The sequence below is a fragment of the Monodon monoceros genome, unplaced genomic scaffold (genome assembly GCF_005190385.1).
Source record: "Monodon monoceros isolate NGI ecotype Baffin Bay Population unplaced genomic scaffold, NGI_Narwhal_1 Super_Scaffold_4, whole genome shotgun sequence".
NCBI classification, from domain to species: Eukaryota; Metazoa; Chordata; class Mammalia; order Artiodactyla; family Monodontidae; genus Monodon; species Monodon monoceros.
This window is the reverse complement of record NW_021703781.1, coordinates 10,552,910-10,578,892: the sequence shown is the minus strand read 5'-3', so window position 1 is coordinate 10,578,892 and position 25,983 is coordinate 10,552,910. Positions and strand designations below refer to the sequence as shown.

The 25,983-nt window shown below is 39.1% G+C and overlaps 1 protein-coding gene and 1 long non-coding RNA gene across 4 annotated transcripts in view; one reads left to right on the top strand and one right to left on the bottom strand.

Annotated features, from left to right (window-relative positions):
- Positions 1–1,878, top strand: part of LOC114883269 — a 408,662-nt gene extending 406,784 nt beyond the window's left edge. The window contains exon 5 of the long non-coding RNA XR_003790522.1: positions 235–1,878. This is a non-coding gene — a long non-coding RNA (uncharacterized LOC114883269). The remainder of the gene's footprint in view (positions 1–234) is intronic.
- Positions 1–25,983, bottom strand: part of BICC1 (BicC family RNA binding protein 1) — a 300,393-nt gene that overhangs the window by 10,351 nt on the left and 264,059 nt on the right. For 2 of the 3 annotated variants that reach the window (XM_029200883.1, XM_029200881.1), the window contains exons 12-18: positions 25,352–25,548; positions 25,081–25,213; positions 24,384–24,540; positions 12,682–12,847; positions 9,560–9,599; positions 9,029–9,183; positions 3,045–3,201 (exon numbers count right to left, since the gene is read on the bottom strand). In XM_029200883.1, the coding sequence (XP_029056716.1) occupies positions 3,045–3,201; positions 9,029–9,183; positions 9,560–9,599; positions 12,682–12,847; positions 24,384–24,540; positions 25,081–25,213; positions 25,352–25,548 (1,005 nt within the window). The remainder of the gene's footprint in view (positions 1–3,044; positions 3,202–9,028; positions 9,184–9,559; positions 9,600–12,681; positions 12,848–24,383; positions 24,541–25,080; positions 25,214–25,351; positions 25,549–25,983) is intronic. The other variant, XM_029200882.1, reaches the window with a different exon arrangement.

Sequence of the window (25,983 nt, the reverse complement as noted above, 5' to 3'; positions counted from 1 at the left end):
TTCTTTTTTTTTTTTTTTTTTTTGGCGGTACGCGGGCCTCTCACTGTTGTGGCCTCTCCCGTTGCGACGCGCAGGCTCCGCGGCATGTGGGATCCTCCCGGACCGGGGCATGAACCCACGTCCCCTGCATTGGCAGGCGGACTCTCAACCACTGCACCACCAGGGAGAAGCCCGGAAGGAATTTCTTGATAAGGTTTCTCTTTCTTTTAAAAGCAGGTATTTTATCTCTTGCAGGAAGAATGTGTAGGGAAAAGGACCCAGGACCAAGCCCTGATGCGCTGAGCCCTGGAACACTCCACCAATTGAAGGTAAGGCCCCAGAGTCACCAAAAAAGATTGAGGAGGAATGACCAGTGAGGTACCAGTTTGAGGGTGACACAAAGCAGAGTACGATGAGCACACTGGAGTGACCACTGGACTTGACAACACGGAGGTTACTGTCAGGCTGACCACATAATTTACTGTCCGAATGATTACTTTCTTCGAGGAAAAAAAAAAAAAAGAGGGAGTTACTGAGGAATTACAGTGGAACAACTGGTGAAACAGGGATACCCAGAGAAAACCTAGACACTGGTGACCTTGACATGGGTGTCAAGAAAACTTTTCTAAAGCTCTGTTGTTCAGTACACTAGCCATTGGCAACATGTGGCTGTTGAGCACCTAAAATGTGCTAGTGCGGATTAGAAATGCACTCCAAGTGTGAAATGCCACACACCGTATGTAAAGACAGTACAAAACAAAGACAGGGTAAAATATCTCTACATTGATTACATGTTTAAATGATGATAATTTACATATGTTGAGTTAAGCAAAGAGATCAGCAAAAAGTGAAAAAAATATTTTAAAATATACTTAGTGATAAATATTTATTATGGTACACAACTTTTTTTTTACATTTCATCTTAACTACTTATAGTATCTATATTCTCTTTTAACTCCCTAGGCCCTTAAACCATCGGACAAAGGCCAAGGAACAGTGCTTTTTTAATCAATCTTTTTAAATTAATGAATCCCCTATCTTAACTCTAATCCTGAATTTCAATGCAGCTAAGTCACACAGTCAATTTTAATCATCCAGGATTCAGTGCAAGGAAAGGGGATAAAGATAGAAGAAGAGAGGCACAAAGCTAATTGATGCTGGAGTATAAAACAGAGATCATTTCCACTCCGAGATGTGCACCTGGCACCAGCCTGCCTCTCAGCTCCATTGTCCTGTCAGCAGTAGAGGACCTAGCCCAGGACTAACAGGAAGACTCCAGGATACTACTGACAGTACGCCTGGGAATGAAAGAGTTGACCATGCTTTCTTATTTAGACTTGGCCGACCCCATGACTGGTCTTTTCAAATCTGAGACTCTTGACAACATGGCCCACTTGATTGATGGTAACAACTGGCTGTTACTGTTTACTAGGCTCATTTAGATTGCCTTTCTCCAAGTATTCTTCAAATACTCCAGGGTATGTGTTTCAGGAGTCCAGATTCATCAAAAACCCTGAAATAAGGTATTAGGGGAATATCTTGTGATTACTGTGTCAGTTCTCGTCTGTTTACCTATTTATACAGACATGTGGGTGCTGTTACAGACACAACCACTGGACTCATGCTGCATCTTAATCTATTTGTTCAAAGCCTATGCTTTAAACGTTTTTTTTCCTGATACTTTCAGTTAGCTACATCTTGTCATCTTGAAAAATCTTGCTGTTCACCTTTGGTAGCCAAAGGTGACTGGGCAGACTTCTATTGTCTAAGATACTAATTTGATCACATTCTGCTCAACTCCTTTACATCCCTGCCTTTTCCACATCATTCTGATGTTTGTGTGTGCATGACTCATTCGTATATTCATTCCACAAACACTTACCAAGCACCTACTAGGTGTCAGACACTGTTAGACATTTGAGAAGAAATAATAAGTTAAGAAAGAAGGCACAGCCTCCTGTTAGTGGGATTGTAAATTGATGAAGACGCTATGGGAAACAGTATGGAGATTCCTCAAAAAATTAAAAATAGAATTGCCATATCCAGCAATTTCACTTCTATTTACCCAAAGAAAACAAAAACACTAATTCAAAAGGATATATGCTATGTCCACTGCAGCATTATTTGCAATAGTCAAGATATGAATGCAACCTAAGTGTCCATCAACAGATGAACGGATAAATAAAAGGTGGTGTGTGTGTATACACACACACACACACACACACACACACACAATGGAATATTAGTCATAAAAGAAAATGAAATCTTGCCATGTGCGACAACTTGGAGGGATCTAGAGGGTATTTTGGTAAGTGAAGTAAGTCAGAAAGAGAAAGGCAAATGCTGTATGATCTCACTCATATGTGGAATCCAAAGACAAAAACAAAACAAAGTGAAAACAGACTCACAGATACAGAGAACAAAGGGTGGTTGCCAGACGGGAAGTGGGGGTGGGAGTGAGATGAAGGGGATTAAGAGGTGCAAACCTCCTTAGTTATAAAATAAATAAGCTACAGGAGTGTCACACACAGCGTAAGGAATATGGCCAGTAATATTGTAATACCTGTACAGAAACAAACAGTTACTAGACTTATCGTGGCGATCATTTCATAATGCCTGCAAATGTAAAATCACTAGGTAGTACACCTGAAACTAACATAATATTGTACACCAACTGTATTTCAATTAAGAAAAAAGAAAGAAGGCACAGCCTAAAAGAATGCTCGGCACATGGGCACTAAATAAGTGTTTATTGCATGAATGTAGTCCCTGACTTGTGGAGCTCAAATTCTACAGGAAAAGACAGTTATGTAAGTAAGCAATTGTACTTCAGTACGACAAATGCTAAAATGAAAGCATATACAAAATGCAGTGAAAGCAGAGAACCATGTGCCCTGCTTCACTGGAAAAAAACAGGGAAGGCTTCTCAGAAGAGGTGGCCTGTGAGTAATCCAAAACACTTGAAGGCCTAGAGTCCAGAGTTGATACTCGAACATTACCCTAAACCAGCTAAACAAATTCCAAGCTGATTACATCTAAAAGTATGATGAGAAGTCAGAGCTCACTTGATTTGTTCTGTTTACGCTTGGGGCTGCCAATAGAAGCTGCAAATTCACTATGACTTGCGGGTCCTATTCCATTTCGGTCTCTCCAGTTATCGGATTCGCTTCCACTTCCCAGGTGTTCACGACTGTTGGACCTCGAGAGGGACACTGATGAACCCTGAAAACAATCAAAGCCAGATAAGGAAATGTTTAATAAGGTAGGTTTCCCGGGCTGGGAGGAGAAAAGAATCCACATTAGACCACTTATCATTTATTTCGATTGCTGTACCCACGAATGCTGATTCTCAGGAAGAGGCTATGGGACCTGTCTGTAGTCTTTGTCCTCCAGCTACCAAGGACACTTGGAAATACACACAGTGAAGTGTTTTTCCTTCATTATGAGGGCGCCCAGAGGAGTTCTGAGAGCCCCCAGTATAAAGATTCATTCCTGTAAGATTTAGAGGATTCCTATTTTGGGGAACAAGGCAAATCCTCCGTCTGGTATAGCAGAGATTCTCTGCCTTGTATCACACAGGACAAGTAGGGAAGCGGTGCAGCTACACCCAATGCTCTGACAGGAATTGAACTCCCAGGCTCACAAGAGTGGAAGGGTGGAGAGAAATCTGGCATTATGTCCTGTGTTAACTCTCATTCAAATAAGTACATGATCTCTCCAACAAATTACAAGTACCTGGAAATTTTAACTTTTTTAATTCCCCCAAATCAAAATAAAAATAGTAATTTAAAAGATCTCACAGTTTGCACTGAACTTGCATTTACTCATTCTTTATTCATTTATTTAATCACTGTATTACAGGTACCATACTTTGTACTATATCTACAGTATTAAAGTTAAGATTCTCTGGTTCTAAAAGTTTTATGTTTACTGGGTAATTCCAAGAGAATCATTTACTCTTCAGGTCACTAAACTCACTTAATTCAATCCCGCAGCAGCATAACCACAGCTGACCGTACGGGGCTGTAATGCTTCTTTCTTCAGGGCATTATAATACCACTCTGGAGGCTTTCTACCTACCTCACTGTAGCCATTGTAGGATCTTCCTCCCCTTTTCTACTCCAAATGTCAGATTACCCTGGGACTTGGTCCCCGCATTCCTATCATCTCGCTCTACACTTTCTCCTTGAGTAATCAGTAATCACAACCTCTGTCAAGGCTTAACAACAGCCATGACTCAAATTTTTACCTCTGGGTTTGAATTCCCTACTGAAATTCAGCATCACAGAGCTGCCAATCTGACACCTCCATTTTACTGTCTCACAGGTATTTTAAACTTAGAGTGCTTGAAATCGTATTGTTGATGACCATCTCCCCAGCTGCACCCAAACCCACCCCTCTCCCAGAATTCCTAAATCTCAGTGGCGACCATTCATCCAGTTGCTCAAGCCAAACTTCAGAGAGTCATATTCGTTCCTTCTCCCCTCACTACATCCAATCTATCAGTTAGTTTTATCAATGTCATATCTAAACATACCCCAAATCTACCTACTTTTCTCCATCTCCACGACTGTCACCAGTAGCCTCCTTAATGGACATTTTGATTCCATCTTGCCTCCCATCCCAATAATCCATTTTCCATGAAGCAACTAGGTGTTTCTTTTAAATGCAAACTAGAACAAAATCATGCCTCTCATAAGCATAAAGTCTTTCCATGCTTTTCTAGTACTTTACCATGGGCTGAGGTGCTCCGTAACTGAGTCTCTGCCTCCCTCTCCAACCTTATCTTCAATGTTCCACCACCCCATCCACCTTCTGCTCCATGAACTTACCAGTCTGTTCTGACTTCAAGATGATAATGCCAGCTATTTCCCCGGCCTAATACTCTTTTCCTAGATCTTCACAAGGCTGGCCCTTTCTTGCCATCTAGGTCTTACCTTAAACATCATTTGCTCATTAAAGCCAGCTAGGACTACCCAATGTAAAGCAGCCTCTGTTCACATTTATCAGGGACTTTTATTCCTTAATGCCTTCTTGTTAACTTGTTACATATTTCTTTCTACCCACCAAAAAGAAAGCTCTGTCCATGAAAGGAAGAATCTGTATTCAAGCATTGTATCTCTAGTGTCTAGAATTGTGTCTGAAACACAGAAGGTCCTTAATAATAAATATTTGCAGAATACTGGATCTCACAGATACCTTTTCGTACATCTATGGGATCCCCTTTGCTGAACTGTGGGAAGGGGCATAGGGAAAGGAAGGCTCCTGAGACCAAATAAATGGTCTTTTTCAATTAAAACCATCTTTAACATTATACTTCAACCTATCCCACGAAGCAAGGGAAATAAGAACATGCTCAGAATTGGTAATTACCAGAAGCATTAATGAATTATTATGTAGTATTTCTATATATTTTAAAACTTCTGTATCTAAACTCTTTTTGAGTACAAAAAAACCACTCACCTGAGATCTAAGCTGATTTAATTCACACAGCTATATCAGACCTGGCTAAACGATGTTTTCTAAAAACATTAAGTAAAACATAATCTTTTGATATTTATTACTTCGTTATCTACTAACTAGAGTATCACGAAGAGCAGCTCACCTCCACTCTTAGGTCTGTAAGACTTACAATAACCAGACAACCTCATTACTCTTAGTGCTGGGGAAATTAAAAACCATTTTTTGATTCCCAATGCAGGTTTTATTTGCTCCAGAGAATATGTAACCATTCCTAATGCCTTTAAGAGATGACTAGCAAAAAGAAAAGGAAAATCCCAAACCTTTTGTAGTTCTGTTGATGTGACAAAAATATTGCAGGTCAAGGAGCCTTTTGTTTGACCTTTGCTGTCCCAGTATATCATCAAGTGGATAGGGTCATACTTTTGAGTCTTGAAGAAAACAAAAATAAGCCTCAAGCTACCTAACTTCTTCTCTAAAGGAGCTCTTTGGAAAAGGCTAATTTCTGAAAAATGCCTTAAAACTGGAAACAGCTGCTCAAATCTGGTTTCTCAGAAATCTGAACAAGATGTTCAAAGCCTCGGTTTCTTGCCTAAAGCAAGCTTCCCAGCGCAGGAAACTCATGTGCCTTGATCCCAACACACCGAACAGCCCTCACCCATCAGGACCTACTGGCTAAGTGTGCTTCTCTAGAGCAGCATTCCACTTGTCTATTTGGTTTTGTTTTTCTTTGGAAAAGATTAAGGAAAAAGAGTGTTTCTAGCTACCCTCCAATTTAAAAATAGTGCTACAAGCAGAGATGTGGTCAGTCTTTTAATAAAAATTGTTTAAGTTCTCTTCACTTTTCCCCAGGTCCTTCTCAACCCAACCCTGTCCCTGTGTTCTAACCCAAAGAAACAATCTTCACTAATTGCCCAGTTTTTAATCCCTCTGAGCTGTAACAGAATAAAGAGAAGGGCAGCCACCTGCAGATAGCAGCTGCTTCAGAATATCAGATCACGCTGTGTAAGGGCCCTTTCACCTCCTCTCAATGGCTTTCGGATGCATGAAGAAAAGTTCAAGTCCTACACACCTGGAAGAATCTAGAACCATTCCCTAAGAAAGCTTGGTTATATTTCATCAGCAGCAGTGTTTAAAGGGACCGTGAATAAAAGCAGGTAACGTGGTGAATGCCCTTGCACTGATCTCGCTGGTTACATCCTCTCCCCTACCTTTCAATGTGAATGAGCTGTTAGACATTAGCCAGGAAGGTAGAACAGGCTAGCCCAAGAAAGCCAAAGCAAAGAAAAGCCACAGGAGGGGATTCAGCCACTGAGTCAGGACCCTGCACGTTCCTGCCCACAGAAAGTGGTCTACTTGTCCTTGGACAAGTGCCAGAACAGAGGAGTCTTTCAGCTTCTGACATGATTTCTGTGCCATCCCCCTTATGTTACGTCCCTGTAGAGCACTGTTTCCAGAAGGGAGGCTGCATCAGAAACAGACTAGACTTTTGCTGAAAATATGGATTACTGGTTCCTGCTGGCTCCCTCCCTGATGAGTTGAGATCCTGGGGGAAGAATTTGCATTTTTAAGTGCTCCAAATGATTCTTATGTCTTTTAAGGTACAATAACATGGCTCTAGAGCATTTATATATCGCCTTGCTATGTACCCTCTTGAGTTAAACCATTAGGAAGAGGAGTATAAAGAAACTTTGTAAAATGAATTCAAGTCCTCTCTCTGACAACTACTACCATGACCTCAAGTAAGACACTTAACTGATCTGGGCCCCTTTCCCTTACTGGGAGTTTATAGGTATCAAATACGCTTGTGGATGAAAATGTACCATATAAACCCACAAAAAAATAAATGAGTGTGATCTGATAATTATTACTGGCACATTATGTGTTCACATAACACTCTAAGGTATTCCTTTGGATATAAAATGCATATCTAGTTTGAATGTGCAGAAATACTTCCAATAATAAGCATTCATATATGTATATGAACACATCTTTCATCAGGCTCTTGGTTTTCTTCAGGGTAAAGTTCTTCAGTGGAAATAACAGTAGCTGCTAAATATTGCTGAGAACTTCCTGCACACCATGCCGAGCACTGGATGCCCTCTCCCACATCATCCTGAAACAACTGCAATGAGAAAATGGGCTCAGAGGTGTGAAGTCACTCATCAAAGCTGTACATGTGTCGGTGGTAGCTGTCAGGCCCCACAGCCCCTGCACCTGACAACTACGTTATTAGAATGATCATCATTTCAACCTGTCACACTACTGGTCTTTGAGAAGAGAAGTGAATTAGCATTTCTAAAGTGAAATATTTCATCTCTGAAACTACAATCAACCACCTAACACTCCACTCCGCCAAAGGTAAGGGTGAGCAGAATGGAAGGCTGCAGTATTCAATACATCAGTGGAAGCCTAAGAATTAGCACAGCAGTTTTAAGGTCTCTGCCAGTGAAAGGAGATGTTTATTTTCTCTCAAAGCTACAATGGCAGAAAGAGGGGTGTACCTCCTAGAGCCTCAAATTTTTCACAATGGCTCCTACATTCTAGCTGCTGACAGTAACTTCAATCTTTAAATACAGCCAGCTAGGTTGCTACTTTAAGTCTGACAATGAAATTCACAGGAGACTGTTCTTTTTAGTATTTCAATAGTATTTTCTTTTTCACTGACTCAGAGAGACAAAGGAAAAAATGTCATGTTTGCTTCTGCCTTTCATCAGCATTCTAATTTATTACAAAGAAAACGGGTGGAGAAAAGAAGGTCAATCTACAAATGCTAGTTATTAGACTAACCCTTAACCACTATTTGTTTTTCAGCCTACAGTGTTCTGGTTGAACACTGTGATTCTTGGATTAATCATTTTCATCCATGTTTGAGTTTGCACAGCCTCACCAGTAGTGTGTGTGCATGTGCTCTAACTCCACCCCACTCGCAAAAGCCTTACAGCCAAAATCTGACACTCTCCAACTGAAAAGGCCTTGCCGAGTGAGTCGTACAGCCTAGCTGAGAAGCAAGGAACCCTGGATCTCTTCTCCACGTGGTGAGGATACCAGCTTCCCAGTCTCACCCTGAGCTACAGCCAACATCGAGGAAGCATAACCTTTTGGAGCTCTCGTTTGTGACACTTCCTGCTGTGTTCCTGGCACATCTGAACACACTGAATTTTTAACTCATATCTGAGAACTTGTTTTTGTTGTTGGATACTTGCCTTTTCCTCCTATGGTGGGTTGCGAGTGATATCCTTGGATAAAGGGATTCTTTATACATTTTTTATGGAATGTTACATCTGTCCTTTGCTTAATCTCAGCCCTGCTCTATCACTTATGACACTCTCCCCCTAACAAAAACAAGTTTATCCAAATTTACACCTCCTTCACAGCTGATCAACAACTGTGAGAGAAGACGCATAAAAGTTCATAATATATTGGATTGTATCAATTTCACAGCAATACGTTTACAGGAATAGAAGTGAAAACAAATCACCATTAATAGATTGTCCTTATATAAATAGAGAATGGGAGAGGAGAGAAGATTGTTCTCTTCTGCTGAGAGAACAGACAGGAAGAATAGGTAGGGCATGACTCTACAAACCTCAAAAGTGGTTGTCATTGTGGGCTTATAGGACACATGGTTGGCCCTTCTCAGCTCCTTGATAGTTTCAGCGGGCATGGATTTAGAAAACCCGAGGCCACTCCAGGTATTTGTGGGTGTTCTGACCTCCGTCACCACCGGTTTCTTTAACATAGCTTTGGAAAACAGAACATAAAACAAATGCTTGATATTTTTAATGAATTTCTTAAATAAGATATTGATGATTATCGTTTCTTTGATATATGTAAAGAAATTATCACTGAATATTATTTCTTAACACAAAATGCCTTAAAATATCCTCATAAAACATTTTATACAAAGTAGTGGTAAACTTTAAAATGATACATTATTTCTTAATTGATCTAATGCTAATCTACTCAACCTCAACAAAGTTTGTGCAACTTGAACGTAAACATTCTGGGATTCCTTTTATGAAGGTCCAATTTCTCAGTTCAACATCAACACTGAAAAACCTTTTATGTGTTTACTGAAAAAAAAAATGAAAGTATAGATCATTAACGTGTCACATACCTTTGGTTGCTAATAGCTTTTTCTGTTCATAGTCAAATGCCTGAAAAAAAAAAAAAAACCAGAAAATATCTTTATTGTCAGTCTATCCAAATGTTATGCCAATACTTCATGAAAAGATTTTGACTACAGCCCATGAATCTGCCTGGGGCAAACACTCAGCTCTGCACCAGAATGTGACAGTAATCCATGCAAGTCTGATAAACTTAAACATGTTTTCAAAACTAATTCATTGGAAAAAAAAAAAAAAAACTAATTCATTGGGCTTCCCTGGTGGCGCAGTGGTTGAGAGGCCGCCTGCCGATACAGGGGACGTGGGTTCGTGCCCCGGTCCGGGAAGATCCCACATGCCACGGAGTGGCTGGGCCCGTGAGCCATGGCCACTGAGCCTGCGAGTCCGGAGCCTGTGCTCCGCAACGGGAGAGGCCACAACAGTGAGAGGCCCATGTACCGCAAAAAAAAAAAAAAAACCTAATTCATTATAATAATAAAGTACTACTTCCAACTTTAAGTCATGACAGTGACAAAAGTTAGAAATTTTCCTTCAAAAAGAAAAAAATTCCTATTTACTATGAAATATTTGACACACCAGGACCAATATATGCTAACGTATAGTGAATAACCTAATAACAGTTATGCTAAGTTTCAAAATAATGCATTATCAGAATGCTTAAGCAGTACAGTAAAATTAAACCTAAATAAAAACCTAAATTAAAAAAATAAAACTTAGTTATCTTTTATTGCACAGGACTAGGATGGCACCATTTATTCTTCCCATTCACATTGAATAAGTGACTATGACACAGTCGGGTCTACATAGGGACCAAGGTAGGTCATTTTGAAGAAAGAAGTCCAGATATAGCTACATCTCAAATGCTAACCCAGGGTTCTCAACTCGCCAATTCAGGAACTAGCTTAGACTTGATTTAAGAATGTCTCTTGTAATAAACTATAACGGAAAAGAATTTTTTTAAAAGTATATAGATATATACATATAACCAAAATCACTTTGCTGTACAACTGAAACTAACACAATATTGTAAATCAACTATACTTCAATAAGTTAAAAAAAAAAAAAAAGAATGTCTCAAAGGCCTATCAGATGGGTCAAGAACCCACTGGCAAGAGCTCTTTGGACCTTCCTCCCAGGAGGACTATACCATCATATGTAGGGTGTCCATATAATTTATGGTCTGAAACAGGATACTTCTGAAAGTGAAATATACTACAAATGATTAGGCCAAAATAATAAAAGTAAACAGGCTGACCTAGACCAACCAGAAGGAACATGGCAGTAAATTGGGAGAGTCAGATTTTTAGATAACACAGTTTGATAATGTTTTTGAAATTCTAGGTCTAAAATGATTCTGGGAGTTAAAATCAACTTGTAATGACTACTGTCTAAGGGCAAGATGTGGGGAGATGCTAAAGTTACTTGTTCAGTAAATATTTATTGAGTGCCTTCTGGCTAAAGGGACTGTGCTGCACTTTGTGTAAGAATATTATAATGAATCAAAAATAATCTATAGCCTCAAATCATACAGAGGCTTAGCAGGGGTGAGTAAGAAAAATAACCACAAAATAAATCAGAAAGTGAGATAAGTGTGAAGAGAGAGCTGGAGATATAGAAGTCCAAGAATGATCAGGAGACAGAGATCATCTTCAGCTATAAAGCAATCAGGGAAGTCTTCAAACTATTATCATTGATTTCCTGGTGATTTTAAGAGTCACTTCTTCACTAATGGTGTAAATACATCTATTTAAATTGAAACTCTATCACCAAAAACATTTACATCCATCCTAAAAGAAAGAAACATGAAAGTGGTTCACTATAGGTATATACCCGATGGAAAAGACGAGAATCACAAGATGGATGAAAACCATAAAGGGATCATAAAGGAATTTGATACTTCTTAGATGAGAGAACTTTAATTTATAATAACTGAAAATAAATCTGCCAGAGAAAATGTAATAAATGTCTTTTTTTCTAACTTTGCACTTTATTAAAGGCTATGGCTTTTGTAAAAAAACATTCATCTGAAAACTCTTGAAAATGTTCAAATGCAAAGGATTAGAAAAACAGACAAGCAGGATTGTACTGTAGTTTTCACTGGAATTACAGAAGTATGATTTAGTCCCATGAATTAATATCTTTGACATATCTGTGACAACTTATTTCTAGGATTTTGTGAAGTTTTTCCCTTTTTTGAAAGTGGGGGGATGGGAGATGATAAATCTCTTACTACAAAGTAGGTAAGTCTACCCAGTAATTCAGACAGTGAAATCAAATGTTTAGAGGCATCTCTAAAAGCACAAAATCCTTATCTTTCATATTGTGGTCTATATGGAACAAATTTCTGAATTTCATGATCAATAGTCTATTTTGAGTAATTAGCCTAATACTTCGAAAATGGATACAGAGAAAATCCCTGCTGAGGAAACTGTTCAAAATAATCATAAAAATCTGTGAACCAACATAACCATCAATAATATTTAGCATCTCCTTTCAAAACACTAAAGCTTTACATTAGTTATTTTTATAACTAAGGAACACCAAATTTATCTTCTCCATTTCACAGACAGAAGAATATTATATCTATTTATCCAAGAGTATGTCATGAGATAGTAAATGCTTAGAAATAACAGCTCTCATATTTATCTATATATTTTTTAAACAGATGAAAAATGTCATTTGCATAAGACACAGTGACATAGACCATGTCACTTTTAATATTATATTTTAAAGACTTCTTCTCAAACTAAATCCTGCATTTCTTTTTTTTTTTGCGGTACGCGGGCCTCTCCCGTTGCGGAGCACAGGCTCCGGACGCGCAGGCTCAGCGGCCATGGCTCACTGGCCTAGCCGCGCCGCGGCATGTGGGATCTTCCCAGAGCAGATCACGAACCCGTGTCTCCTGCATCGGCAGGCGGACTCTCAACCACTGCCACACCAGGGAAGCCCTGCATTTCATTTTAATGTTTATAACAAAACCAATTCCTAACTACTGCATATATATTTAAATTTAATTTCTGGTCTACTGCTAAAAGCTCACTGAATTCCCCATTCCCTAGGCAGCCTACATTTGGATGACTTGTCCATTTTTTTTTTTTTTTTTAATCATTACCTGCATGTTGACATATGATGGCCGTGGGGCAAGGCGGGCCCTTTCATTGTTCTGCTGGGCAGCGGCAGCCCTCTCTGCAGCACGCTCACTCCCTGGAGCCTTCTTGTCAGCCAAAGGGCTTTCTGCAGTACTCAGATCAGGCTCTGAGAGCAACCTGTCAGTGCTGCTGTGAAAGAGAGTTTGGGATTGAACACTCCACCATTACATACAAATGTAGCACACATTTCCTAGGTGCCACATTGACTATGTAGGTTTACCACTGTCAACCATTTACATGTATTATCTCATTTAATCCTCACGGTACTGCTATGAGGAAGGCAGTCTTATTATCCCTATTTTTCAGATGAGGGGAGTACCTTGTCCAAGGTCATACCTCTGGTAAATGGTAGAGCTGGGATTTGAACCCAGACTTTCTGACTCTAGAGATGGTGCCGAAACTATTTCATGATCTATATTCACACACATTAAATATAGCATGTATGATACACTGTATGCAGTACATATGAAATAGACATACAGACAAGATTTCTAATTTACATACATCAAGGACATATCCCTGACCCATGTTTACACAGTCTAAACAAACTGAGTCAGTCGGAAGGCATGCAGATGATCCAGTTCTTTTGTGTGCAATGTACATGATATTGCTAACAAATCTGCTATGATAAAGGCAGCAGGTAAATATTCTTTAACATCTGTTCAGGGTGCAGGGAAAGAACACGAAAGTGCTTCTTAAAATGGGGGCAATTATCTGAATTGTAAGAATTTATAATGCCCTACACATGCACCTCAAGTTCACATCCAACGGCATGTTAGGCTCAAGTAAAACAGAAATAACAAACAGTATTAGTCAAAGAGCTGACTTGCTCACACATTCTTCCTTTTATCATTCACTCTTCAGTTGTACCAGGGGAATTCAGAGGAATTTAGAAAGGACTATTAAAATACAAAAGGAGCAGCAAAGAACTCTGTTTGACAAAAGTTCAGAGAGGCTTCACACAGGCGTGTGACCTGGAATTTAAGGGGCATCTGCAGGTGTAACAGCAACTCAGAGGGAACAGCATAAGCAAAGGAAAGGAAGTGTGCAGTCACTGGTGGTTTCAAAGCCAGAGTGTGACAAAAATTACTGGAACAAAATAAAGGATTGATAGAGCTGATAAGAGACTGGAGACAGGGAGACCATTCCGGAGGTTGCAGCTTAATTCAGATGGAGATAATCAGTTCACACTTACACATTCAATGAACACATTTAGTGATGAAAGGAACAGGTATATACTTCAAATGCATCAACACAGAGGGAAAACAAAATCATTTCTCTAACCTATAATAAATAATGTTAATTTGGCATATTAGTATCATGTTAAGAAAAACACAAGTAAAGCAGATTTGGACAAAATGGGAACAATGGTAGTTAATCAAAGAGTTTATAAAAGTAAAACAGATTTTGCTTTTTATAAAAGCAAAACAGATTTTGCTGAGAAAAAGACGAAATAAGAATATATATTAATACAACACTGGAAATCAACTATACTTCAATAAAATCAATTTTTTAGTTAAAAATAAATATATATGTTATATTTGCCTAAACACACTCTATTCTGTAACGATATAAAAGACAGTAGAGGAAATTGGGTAGATGAAGTGGATGGGAACAAAACCTTTCGATGTAGAAGCATTCCACTGTTTTGCGTTTTTAAAATGTGAATAGACTGCCTATTTGAAAAAAATAAAATAAATGGAAGAAGTAAGGATAACACATTTGTTATCCCTAATGGTGCTATAGTAAGCGAGAATTATATTTAATATAACATATGCATTTATACTCACTGTGATTTGTCGTAAGTAAAATCATGATACTGCCAAATATTTATTACCAAAGTGAACAATTCACTACCTTGGAACAAGGGAGCCATAGTTTAAGTTGGAAATTCAAAGCCAAATGAAGAAGAATTCACACTAAGAAAATTTCTTACAGCAAAAATCGTAGAGTTAAAATTGCCCTGCTGATTACTGAAGAGCAGAGAGAATGCTAAAGTTTCAGAGCAAAAGAGATGGTTTAGGGAATCCAGAAATAAACCCAACCAGCTAAAGGAAGGGGAGAGATGACAGAGAAGATTTAAGGGCACTAAAAAGGAGACAGCAGGCCTAAAATGGAGTCACTTGTGCTAAACCCCACATCAACAAACCAAGACTTGATACCTAACCTAACTGCAGTTTCAGCCTCTCCTAGGAATGTAATCTTAACCAGTCCTGTCTGGAATTTCCTGGCCAACAGTAGTGAGGTAATCCACCAGACAGACTGCTGCCTTCTCCCAAAGGAAGGTAACCTTGCCTGAAATAATCCTTTCTTTTCTTTATGACTTCCTTGTCCCTCCTTTTTTCTCCTTTTAAAATGTTTTCTTTTCTGCAGCATTTTGGAGCTCCTTTCTATTTGCTAGATGGGATTTTGCCGATTCATGAATTGTTGAATAAAGTAAATTTGATCTTTAAACTTACTCAGTTGAATTTTTTTTTTAACAGATTTGGTGGCAGTAATAGGACTGAAGGAGACTTCCAATAACTCTGGGAATGAGAAACACAGGTGTGGCACCTGCAAACCCTTTTGAGTTCTCTGTCTCTCTCGCTGCTTCTGAGGACTGTAGGTAACTTCCTCTCAGTTCTGAGCTCTGCTCTCTTTGCACTGAGCTCCCAATCTAATTGGCTTTTTCCAATACAGGGCAGGTCAGCTGGATCCGTCAGATGATTCTGCTGGGAGCTCAAGCCCCTAGCCTTTATTTCAGACCACAATAGTCAATTAACTGGTGGAAACCCCCAGGCCTTGATTCTGTCCCAAGATCCATGTGGGAACTATCAGTTCTCCATGGATGTGGAACCCCTAGTCCTCAGTCTCCATTTGTTGAGGTCTGTTGGTTCAATTCTTTCCCCAGGCCAAGGTCCCATGGCAGGAATTGTTGGTGGTATACACAAGACCTTTACCTGGCTGGGACACAGCAAAATCCTTTGGTTACTGCCAATTTGTTAAGGTGCGTGTGTGTGTTTATCTTGTTTTCTGTAGATAAAAGCTACCGCTAATAGGAATCTCAGAAGCCAAAAAGCCACAAAAATTCGTGGGCATGGGTGAAGCACTTAAAAGCTGATAAAGTACTCTCCACCTAACTCAAAGGACTCCCGTGTTCAAATAAGCTGGTCCTGGAACAGGTTAGCTTGACACTAGGTCATCCACCAACCTCAAGAAGATTTCCGTGAAACAAGGTTCACTGTAAAATACCACACAATCCCCAGGCCCACAGCACATCCTTCTTAGATATTGATCTGGCTCCCCCAAACCCAAAACGGCTTAGCTGAAAGAAATGGGATCCTTAAAATTCAAAGAGTTAAGCACTCCACCTTCTGGTACACTTGCTTATTTTACATCTAAGAACTATGGTCCTGGAAGCTATAATTATCTATAAAAATGGCAAAGTGTTACTAAAGATGACCTAAAATTAGAATGGCCATTATGAGTAATGTTCCAATTATATAAGATCATTTAAGAAGTGCACTTAAAAACAAGGACTCCCCGCTCCCCCCCTCAAAAAAAATGGTATACCTATTTTAATTGGAATGCAGAAAACTCCAAAAGCCTTCAAAATTCCAAAACAGCTTCAATGAAAGATTCATTGCAAAAAGGCTAATGAAAAATTAAAGACACAAGAGGTACCTAAAACAAGAGACAATAAGACTGACATAACTACTACTGCTCCCCTCTATCCTTTTTTTTTTTTTTTTGGCCATGCTGCACATGTGGGATTTTAGTTCCCCAACCAGGGATCAAACCCCAGGCCCTCAGCAGTGAGGGCACAGAGTCCTAACCACCAGGGAACTCCCTATCCTCTTTTATATGAGTGCTCACTCCAGTAATCCTGTCTAAATTTCCTTTCCACTCTGAAGAGACTAGAAGATCACAAACAAATGTCTGACAGGTTAGTGGTCATGCAGTGAAACCACTGGGACCCTGTGGGGCTCCTGGGCATGGAAGCCTTTCTGTGTCCCCTGTTTCTTGTTTGCAGGGAATAGACTCCAGCCTCTATGACCTTCCCTGGGTTCCAAAGGGCAGATTGGAACAGTTGCTAATTAGGGAAGGGAGGGGATACAGAGACAAGGGAGGAGCAGTCAAGAAACAGTAGTGCAGCCTCGGGGCAGGGTGCTGATTCTGCATCAAGGGATACACAGAACATCTTTGAACTCTTCTACAGAACTAAAGACTCCAACAACTGGAAGACAAACTGCCTGATGAAGCAATCCTCATTCCAGACAGAAACTCACGGTTTGACAGCCTTGAGAACCAGAAAAGCTCATCAGGAGACCACCTGAGGCCAGATTAAAGGAGTGCAGGCCCCACACACACCCTGCTCCTATCAGCAACCCCACCCTTGAACCACTGCTATAACAGTCCTCACCAAATCCTCCCAGGTTAGGACACACAGTTTTTCAGGGCACAAGCCCGCTGCGGCCCCCTTTGCCCAGCAAAGCAATAAAGCTGTTCTCTTCTACTTCACCCCACACTCTGTCTCCAAGATTCGCTTCAGCACTGGTGCACAGAGGCTGACTTTTCAGCATCAATAGACACCCTCATATCTACCCTCAAAGGAGGGCCCCTGAATGAGCTCCTCCCAGAATTGATGAGATTCTGAGGGATTTTCTTATAAACTGCTACATTATTCCCTTAAACAGCTAAGGGAAACTAAATTAAAATTCATGAAAAACCTTGCCAAATTCTGGTAGATACTAGAGCTACACCCTCTATTTTAAACCTCACTTGGAGCCTGTAGGTGGGATCCTGGGAAAACTGGCAGAAGCCCACGAAGGGAGAAAATTCTTACCAGAGTCAGCTCTCCTGGGTCTCTGTCTGTACTACCCAATAAAGAGAGGAAAATAAAATATTTTTTGCACCCTCTTCTGGAATACCTCTTAAGTCTAAGGGGTTGTTCAATACTGCCAGAAATACTTACTGCTTGTCCACACCGAAAACTGACAAGATAGTTAAAAGATTTTTTTTTAAGTAGCTCTGCAGTCAACAGTTGGTCAAAAATTGGAAGCTGATATTCAGAGGCTGATGGGAATTTTTTTTACGTCTCCTCCCTTAAACTAAAATTAAACTATGCACTCAGAGGGGAAGAAAAACCCTCTAAAGCCTCTGTGAAAGGATTTACTAAAACATTCCAAAGGCAAACAGCTCTAAATCCAGAACACAGAAATCTTGTGGTTCCCACCTTAGTTAGAAATCTTCTCCCTGATATTTAAAAAAAAAAAAAAAAAAAGCAAATTAAGGATAATGTAGTTGGATGGGTGGCTCAAACTATGTCATTTAGGCTGCAACCCAATTCTTTGAGGAATTGAGAGCAACTGTCCTTATCTTACAAATCTTTGCAAAACTAGACACTAGCTGTAGAGGCAGTTCAAAGTCCACCTATTCCTTTTACCAATCCTAAAAACTCCCCTATTCAGAAGGCTTGTAAGTATTGTAGAAATTCTGGCCTTATAGGAAGAAACCAAAGTCCTTGGAGGAACTTGCATTCTTTCCCTGTACCTTTGAGATGTAAATGTTCTACAAACTTTAGGGAGGTAATTCTTTTTTTTCTTTTTTTTTTTTTTAGAGAGGTAATTCTTATCAGAAGATGAACAAAAGGGAAAAGGTCATTTGAAACTTAGGTGCACAAAAAAATTTTTAAGTGTCTTCCCCACAAATACAGTAAAAAGCTTCAGCCATCTGAGCAGGTAAACTTAACTTATTCCATCTACCAGAAAACAAATCCAACTTTTTTTTTATAACTAGTGAAATTTTGTATCACTGTACCTGATTCACAGCAGTAATTAAAAAATGGAACCCAGAAGGTCTCTGTTTATGACTGTCAGTTTATGTGTGTCTATGTATGTGTTGCAGATATATTGAATTTTCCACCTCCGGATGGTATTGCCAAAATTAATTTGTAAAAGAGCTCTATGTAAGTGGCTTTAAAAAATTAAGTACTTATATAAATTAAGTAAATTGAATCCAGTAGTCCCCCTTTATCTGTGGATTCACTTTCCATGGTTTCAGTTACCCACAGTCAACCTCAGTCTGAAAATATTAAATGAAAAATGCCAGAAATAAATAAGTCATACGTTTTAAATTGTTTGCTGTTCTGAGTAGTGTGATGAAATTTCTTGCCACCCCACTCCATCCCATGGTGGAATTCCCCAACCATCAACATCATCATAGCTCAATGATCCAGGATCAGATCCTCCATCTGATATATCAGCAGAAGGTCAATAGCAGCCTACCACTACATCACGATGCCTACATCACTCACCTCACTTCAGTTCATCACACAGGCATTTTAATCATCTCACATCATCACAAGAAGAGGAAGGGTGAGTACAGTACAATAAGACATTTAGAGAGAGAGAGAAAGTGAGAGAGAGATACCACATTATTATAATATATTGTTATAATTGTTCATTAGTTATTGTTGTTAATCTCTAATTAAATTTTATCATAGGTATATATGTATAGGAAAAACCATAGTATACATAGGAATTCAGGACTATCCATGGTTTCAGGCATCCACTGAGAGTCTTGGAACATATCCCCAACAGAAAAAAGGGGATTACTACAGATGTTAAGTGGGATAAAAGTTTTTCAGTAAACTTTTTTTTTTTTTTTCCCATGGTACGCGGGCCTCTCACTGTTGTGGCCTCTCCTGTTGCGGAGCACAGCCTCCGGAGGCGCAGGCTCAGCGGCCATGGCTCACAAGCCCAGCCTCTCTGCGGCATGTGGGATCTTCCCAGACCGGGGCACGAACCCGTGTCCCCTGCATCGTCAGGCGGACGCCCAACCACTGCACCACCAGGGAAGCCCTTTCAGTAAACTTTTAAAATAGTTTCTCTAAAATCTTTTTGGTAACCTAAACCAAAGTTTTGCTAAATTAAAGTAAATGATGGATAGTCAATGAATATCCAGATCATTTCCAAATAAGATAAAATACTAAAACATTAATTACTGAACACAGGTTTACCACTTTTGGCCTTTTTATTTTTTTACAGAGAAACTAAAGATGTTTGGATACATTAATAAACGTGTTTTGTGCCACGCTGAGAAATTTACTATGGAAAAGCATGTGTTTCTAGACATTGTAAAAAATATTAATTTGTCAAGTCACACAGTTGTTTACTTCTTTTCACTAAAAAGGTTGTTTAGGGTTAAAAATTAAATATATATTATATAAATATGTTTATAATTATATATGTATATATATATATAATTAAAGTTACTAGAAATAATAAGGAAACATTTCCATATTCAAGGAAAGTAGGATGTGTGTTTTCAGTAAAAGAAGGTATGAGGAATGGAGAGGAATTTTTGTTGATGAAAATAAAACTAATTTTGTCCTGAAGTGAGACTGGTTACTGCAGAATGGGAAAGAAGAAAACATAAGACCAAACTGCAGAAGGTTTGTGGGAAAGGAATCTTGGGAAAGGAATTTTATGTGTGGTCAAGCAGGCTAAAATTAGAATGAATTTATTTAAGTGGAAAAAAAATGAGTTTTAATATCAAAAGTACATCAGTGCAAAATCAGAATTGATTTTCTCTCTGTTAAAAGAACAAGTGATTTTGAATTACTGGTCTGCTCTTAGTAAGAGATTGTAAAAGGTTGTTATTTACCTTTAAGTAATCTGCCTAGAAAGCAAGTATTTTGTGCTTTACCAAAATAACTTCCTGTAACAACTATTTAACTTTCTATATTTGCCTGTGTAGTCTTCAACTGTCACTTTGGTTAAATGGATAAGTAAATGTTGTTTCACAGTGACCTATGATCCTATTTGACCAAGTGTTTTTAAACCTTTTGATATTTTTGACAAACTTCCCCCAAACTAAATCCCAAATGAAATCTTTCTGACCTCAAACTAACTTTGAGATTTTCCAGAGGGCTCCTGGGACACATCTCAAAAGATTTGTTCCCTCTTCTTATAAAAGGAGAGCTCTTAAACTAATTAGGCTTCTTTGATGTGTTAAATTACATGGGAAGTATTGTCAAATAAAAGTAATACTAAGCCCTCTCTATTTTGTATTTGTATAGGTATATAAGTGTTCCAGAGCTGTGTGAAATTCCTAGAGATGTGATATGTCCAGGTATAATGTTATCAGTCATAATTAATATTAACGTAAACTGGTGTATATCACAGAAATAACTACATTTCTTTATCAAATGAAATCTCATCAGATCTTGAACAATGGGCATTTTTAAGTCTTTGTCATTTACAGAGACTTACTGTCTTAGATGCTTCTGCAAAAGTGTTCTTACAAAAGTGTTTCATCTTCAAGGAGATTCATGGGAAGGATTTTAACAAGTGCATGTTTCTGATAACATAAAGGTCATAAAACTGAAGTGGATTCAAGCAGAACAAATATCAATTATTGTACATGGGACTAAATGGACTGAGGAGAATGATTATAATTTTTTAATGATTTTTTTTTGTTTGAAAAATTGCTAGATCCTTAATGTTTTGTTTTTCCAGATTTAAGGAAACCTTTTTTCCTAAGTTATCGATGACTTACAGCAATTTGGTAAAGTATACCTTTGTAAACAAAGATGAAACATTCACTTTTCTCCCTACCTGATCCCTCCAGAAACTCTTTGGAAACTCTTCTGTATTCTTTGCACAGCAATGCAGTTAGTTATTTGCAAAGGTCAATAAGAATCTGTTCTCCTTGTAACAGAACACATTGGAAACACTGGCTATATTACCAAAGCTTTGACTGAAATGTCATATTTGAGAGAGACGTACACAGACTCAGATATGATGTGACAGCTTTAAGGAACTAAGGTTAACTTAATAAAGCCAATAAAGCCCCTTGAAAAAAACTGGCCTGGTACTCTGATTACAGGGTTCCTGGCAGCCTTACCCAGTGAGTAAGGAAGGTCATTTCCTGGCAGGCCCAGGAACCTCAGGTTATTTTTGGGACCTTATGAAGAGAGGAATTCACCCAAACTATAGGTATTGTAGGTAAAATCTGATGGCGAGTCCTTGGCTTGGCTTTCTGGCCTCAGAGGCTTTTAAGAGTTCAATCTGAGATTCCTTATGAAAAGTTCCTGCAAAGCAGTTTTAAAAAGTACTCATACAATACAATCACTATTCTTGCTGCACTTATGTAAATAATCAAGCCAATTTTAAAGCAAACAAATTACTTTAACTGCAATTATCTTTTCTTTTAAAAAAAATGGAAGTAACTATAGAGAGAAAAATGTTTGTACTTTTGTAGATATTAGATTCTAGTGCTATTAATTTTGAGGTTTTTAATATTCCTGTAAACTGGACTGGATCCTGAATTCTTCTAGTTCCCTTCAAATAACTAGCCACAATTCTCCAAACTTATGTTTCCAATTTTCTCCCACCCTTCTGATTTGGAATCACTAAGAACAAAGATGGTCCTTGAGTCTCCTTGGAAGGGACTATACCAGATGCTCTTCACTACTTAAGATGGCAGCCAAACTTCAGAGACTTAGGTACACATCTCACAGCTGAAGAAGTCCCCACCTGACATCTGGTCCTGTACACCAGCTGGAGACCTCAAAATCAAACTGACTAGTTGGAGAAGTAGCTGACACTGAGGTAGACTGCTTCCTCCTGACACCCCAGATCAAGACTTCACACTTTAATTAAATATGAAACCTTTTTCTTCTCTTTTTCTTTCCTTTGCTTTGTCTGGCATTGATCCAGAAAGATAATACAGTCATCTGAATCTCTCAGGCCATTGCTAAGGGAGGTAACCCCTGTAATTTAGAACTTTTTATTTCAGGTTAGGAGATTTACTTCCCAAATGCACTGAAAACTTAAATGACTCATGGCTTGAGTGGGCAAATGCAACAATCCCTGCAAATGAATCCATGAACAGCACCACTTTAGTGGGAGTGGTTTGTGCCCCAACAGTATTTATCTTTGTCTGTGGTGGTTATCATTCTCCTCGGGCATATGGGTGCCTAGATGGCTGGCGCATAACAGGGCAATGCCTCTTGAGTTATCTAACTCTGCCCCTAACTATTTACAAACAAACTGACACTTCATTGGACAACTCCCCTGAATTTATACTGCAGAGTTAGAAAAGTCCAGGAGGCTTTCATGGTTCAGGATTCACATTCCATAGCAGGGCCCTACTCCCAGGGTTAAGAGTAAATGTAAATGAAACTATAATCAGGAATCTCTCCTTAACTCTTGAAAATACTGCAAAATCTACCAAGACAGTGCCCAACAGAATTCCTTAGATTCTCTGGCCAAAGTTGTTCTTTTTTTTTTTTTTTTTTTTTTTTTTGCAAGGGCCTCTCACTGTTGTGGCATCTCCCGTTGCGGAGCACAGGCTCCGGACGCACCGCACAGGCTCCGGATGCACAGGCTCAGCGGCCATGGCTCACGGGCCCAGCCGCTCCGCGGCATGTGGGATCTTCCCAGACTGGGGCATGAACCCGTGTCCCCTGCATCGGCAGGCCGACTCTCAACTACTGCGCCACCAGGCAAGCCCCCAAATTTGTTCTTAATAATAGAATAGCCTTTGATTATCTTTTAGCTGAACAAGGGAGTGTCTGTGCTGTGGCCAACACTACATGCTGAACCTGGATTAACATTCTGGGCAAGTGGAAACTCAGTTAACTAAAATCACTGAGCAAGCTACTTGGCTTAAAAAAATGACTCCTTCCGCAGGGTCTTTCTTTGACTTATTTGATTTTGATTGGTTTGGGTCTGGGGGGCTATGGCTCCGAACTGCCCTCCAGACACTGGAAATTATTCTACTTATAACAGTCATAGTAGTCTCCCTGGTGCATTGAATTCGCTCAAAAGCTTTAAATGTATGTTTGCAGCCACTAACCACTGAGCAAATGACCTCCCTAAAACTGGAATGCCAGAAAAGAAAGGAAGAAAATGACTGACTAAAACAACTGTGAGCCTGAAGTCATGACCTGTGAACACCACAGAGAGGATCAGTAAAAGCTGTAAGAACTAAACTATAGAGAGGTAGCTGAGAGTGGTGCTAATGCCTTAAATTTTGATCACATCTCTCACTTGGGCTGAAAGTCTGATCAAAAGGAGAGAATTGTGAAAAAAGGGACAACAGGCCCAAAATGGAGTCACTTGTACTATGCCCCATATCTGCAAACCAAGACCTGATACCTAACCTAACTGCAGTTTCAGCCTCTCCTAGGAATGTAATCTTAACCAGTCCTGTCTGGAATTTCCTAGCCAACACTAGTGAGGTAACCCACCTGATAGACCCCTGCCTTCTCCCAAAGGAAGGTGACCTTGCCTGAAATAATCCTTTCTTTATGACTTCCTTGTCCCGCACCCTTTCTGCCTTTAAAAACCTCTTCTTTCTGCAGCTCTTTGGAGCTCCTTTCTATTTGCTAAATGGGATGCTGCCAATTCATGAATTGTTGAATAAAGTCAATTTGATCTTTACATTTACTCAGTTGAATTTTGTTTTATAACAAGGGTGAAAGTTATCAGATACTATTTTTAATAAAATTTTTAAAAGTAAAAAGAGAAGGTAATCATAAAGAGAAATGAAAAACCCATGGATAATGTCAAAAGCACTTGAACCAAAGAGCACTAACTATTGAGTTTAACGCAAATCCAGCCTGTTATACACTTTCTTTCAAAGGATCAAGGGATTTTAAAATTAAAATACATACTGTAAGTGTGAGTTTTTTGTGCCCTGCAATAGTTCTACTGTCTGCCTCTTGGCACAGGAAACTTTGGAGGGACCCATCATCTGTTTCAAGTCACCAGCATTTCCAGAATGGGAAGGACTTCGGGGCATGCCTACTTCAACAAAAGCATCATTACAACCTGCAGAAGAAGAGAGAAAAAAGCAAAAATCCAGACATCATCTTACTATCAACAGTCACCTGCAATGGAAACAAATCAGAATCCAATTCTATGGAGACAAAAGCATAACACCTTTCAGCTACAGAGAAGATGCCTTAAATTCAGGCTACCTCAAAAACTCATGATGAAATTGGAAGACCCTCATGTTTCTTTAAAGATTGTTAAGGATGAAGGTGTTATTAAAAGAAATACTCTACTTGGGAAAAAATTACACACACAGACACACACACACACACTTAGTAAGTTAATGCTTTCCTGCTGCACAATTACATTCACTTTAATTTAGGAAGGGCCAATGTAATGGGAAAGTGGTTCTTTCTATGGCAAAGTGCTCTTTCACCATGTTCTTTGGAATTTCATTCAAGATACTGTCTCTCTGCAGTCTTGAGGCAGGGTGAATCATGACTAGTTAGAAAAACCCACTCCAAATCACTGCACAGACTTTCTACAATCCCCTTTATCCAATCAACAGAGCAGGCTCGAGTTCAGAAGGAAAGATACCTTCTGCAGGGTTTGATTTGGGAGATGCCTGCTCAGATGCAGTTGTTTGTCTGGATGGATCACCATGATTCGCACTCAGCACTTTTTCTCCAAGTGATGAAGTGGATATTGCACCATATTTTATATTCGGAGACTGAAATAATAATAGAAAACAACACAGAGATATGGTCACAATTCTAAAATTCATCTCAGGTGAAAGTTTAAACGCGTTACCAGTGGCTTATCTCTTACAAACAGCATAGATCACATGATTCTTGCCGAAGGGCATTACCTGTGTGTGTCCATTTAACGAAGCAGAGATTTTTTTGCTTTCTGTCTGCATACTGTTGATATGGACATCAACAGGAGTCAAGCCAGGAGGGGGAGATGGAGCTGTGTGCCCGTAGGTGGGCACTCCAGACAACAAAATATTGGTTAACGTGGCTTGGGCAGTAGATGGAATCATAAGGTGTGGTATAGCAGAAAAACCTACAACAGCATTTCATGAAGACAGACATTAGACAGGAATAAACTCAGAATCAAGAAGCATTATTTTATTATTTTCAGTAACAACAAAAAAAGTCATTTTTATTGCTGCAAACTGAGAATTCAATTTTGATACCTCTCTGTTAACAGGTTTAACACATTACTATAAAAACATAGAAGAAGTATTAAAATGGAACAACATTTTAGAGAGTATTTAGTCCAAGCTCTTCACTGTACAAATGAGGAAACTAGCTAGATTTAGCATGTGCATATGACTACCAAGCAAACTTGTCAAACTAGAACGTGCATTTCCTAATTACCAGGTCAGTGACCCTCGTGCACTTTTGCCACTGCTCCCTGCACATCATGCCCTTTTTCCTGATCTGCTTGTCACGTTTGAAGATTACATATTACTTTTATGAAAATCTCACTGCTTTA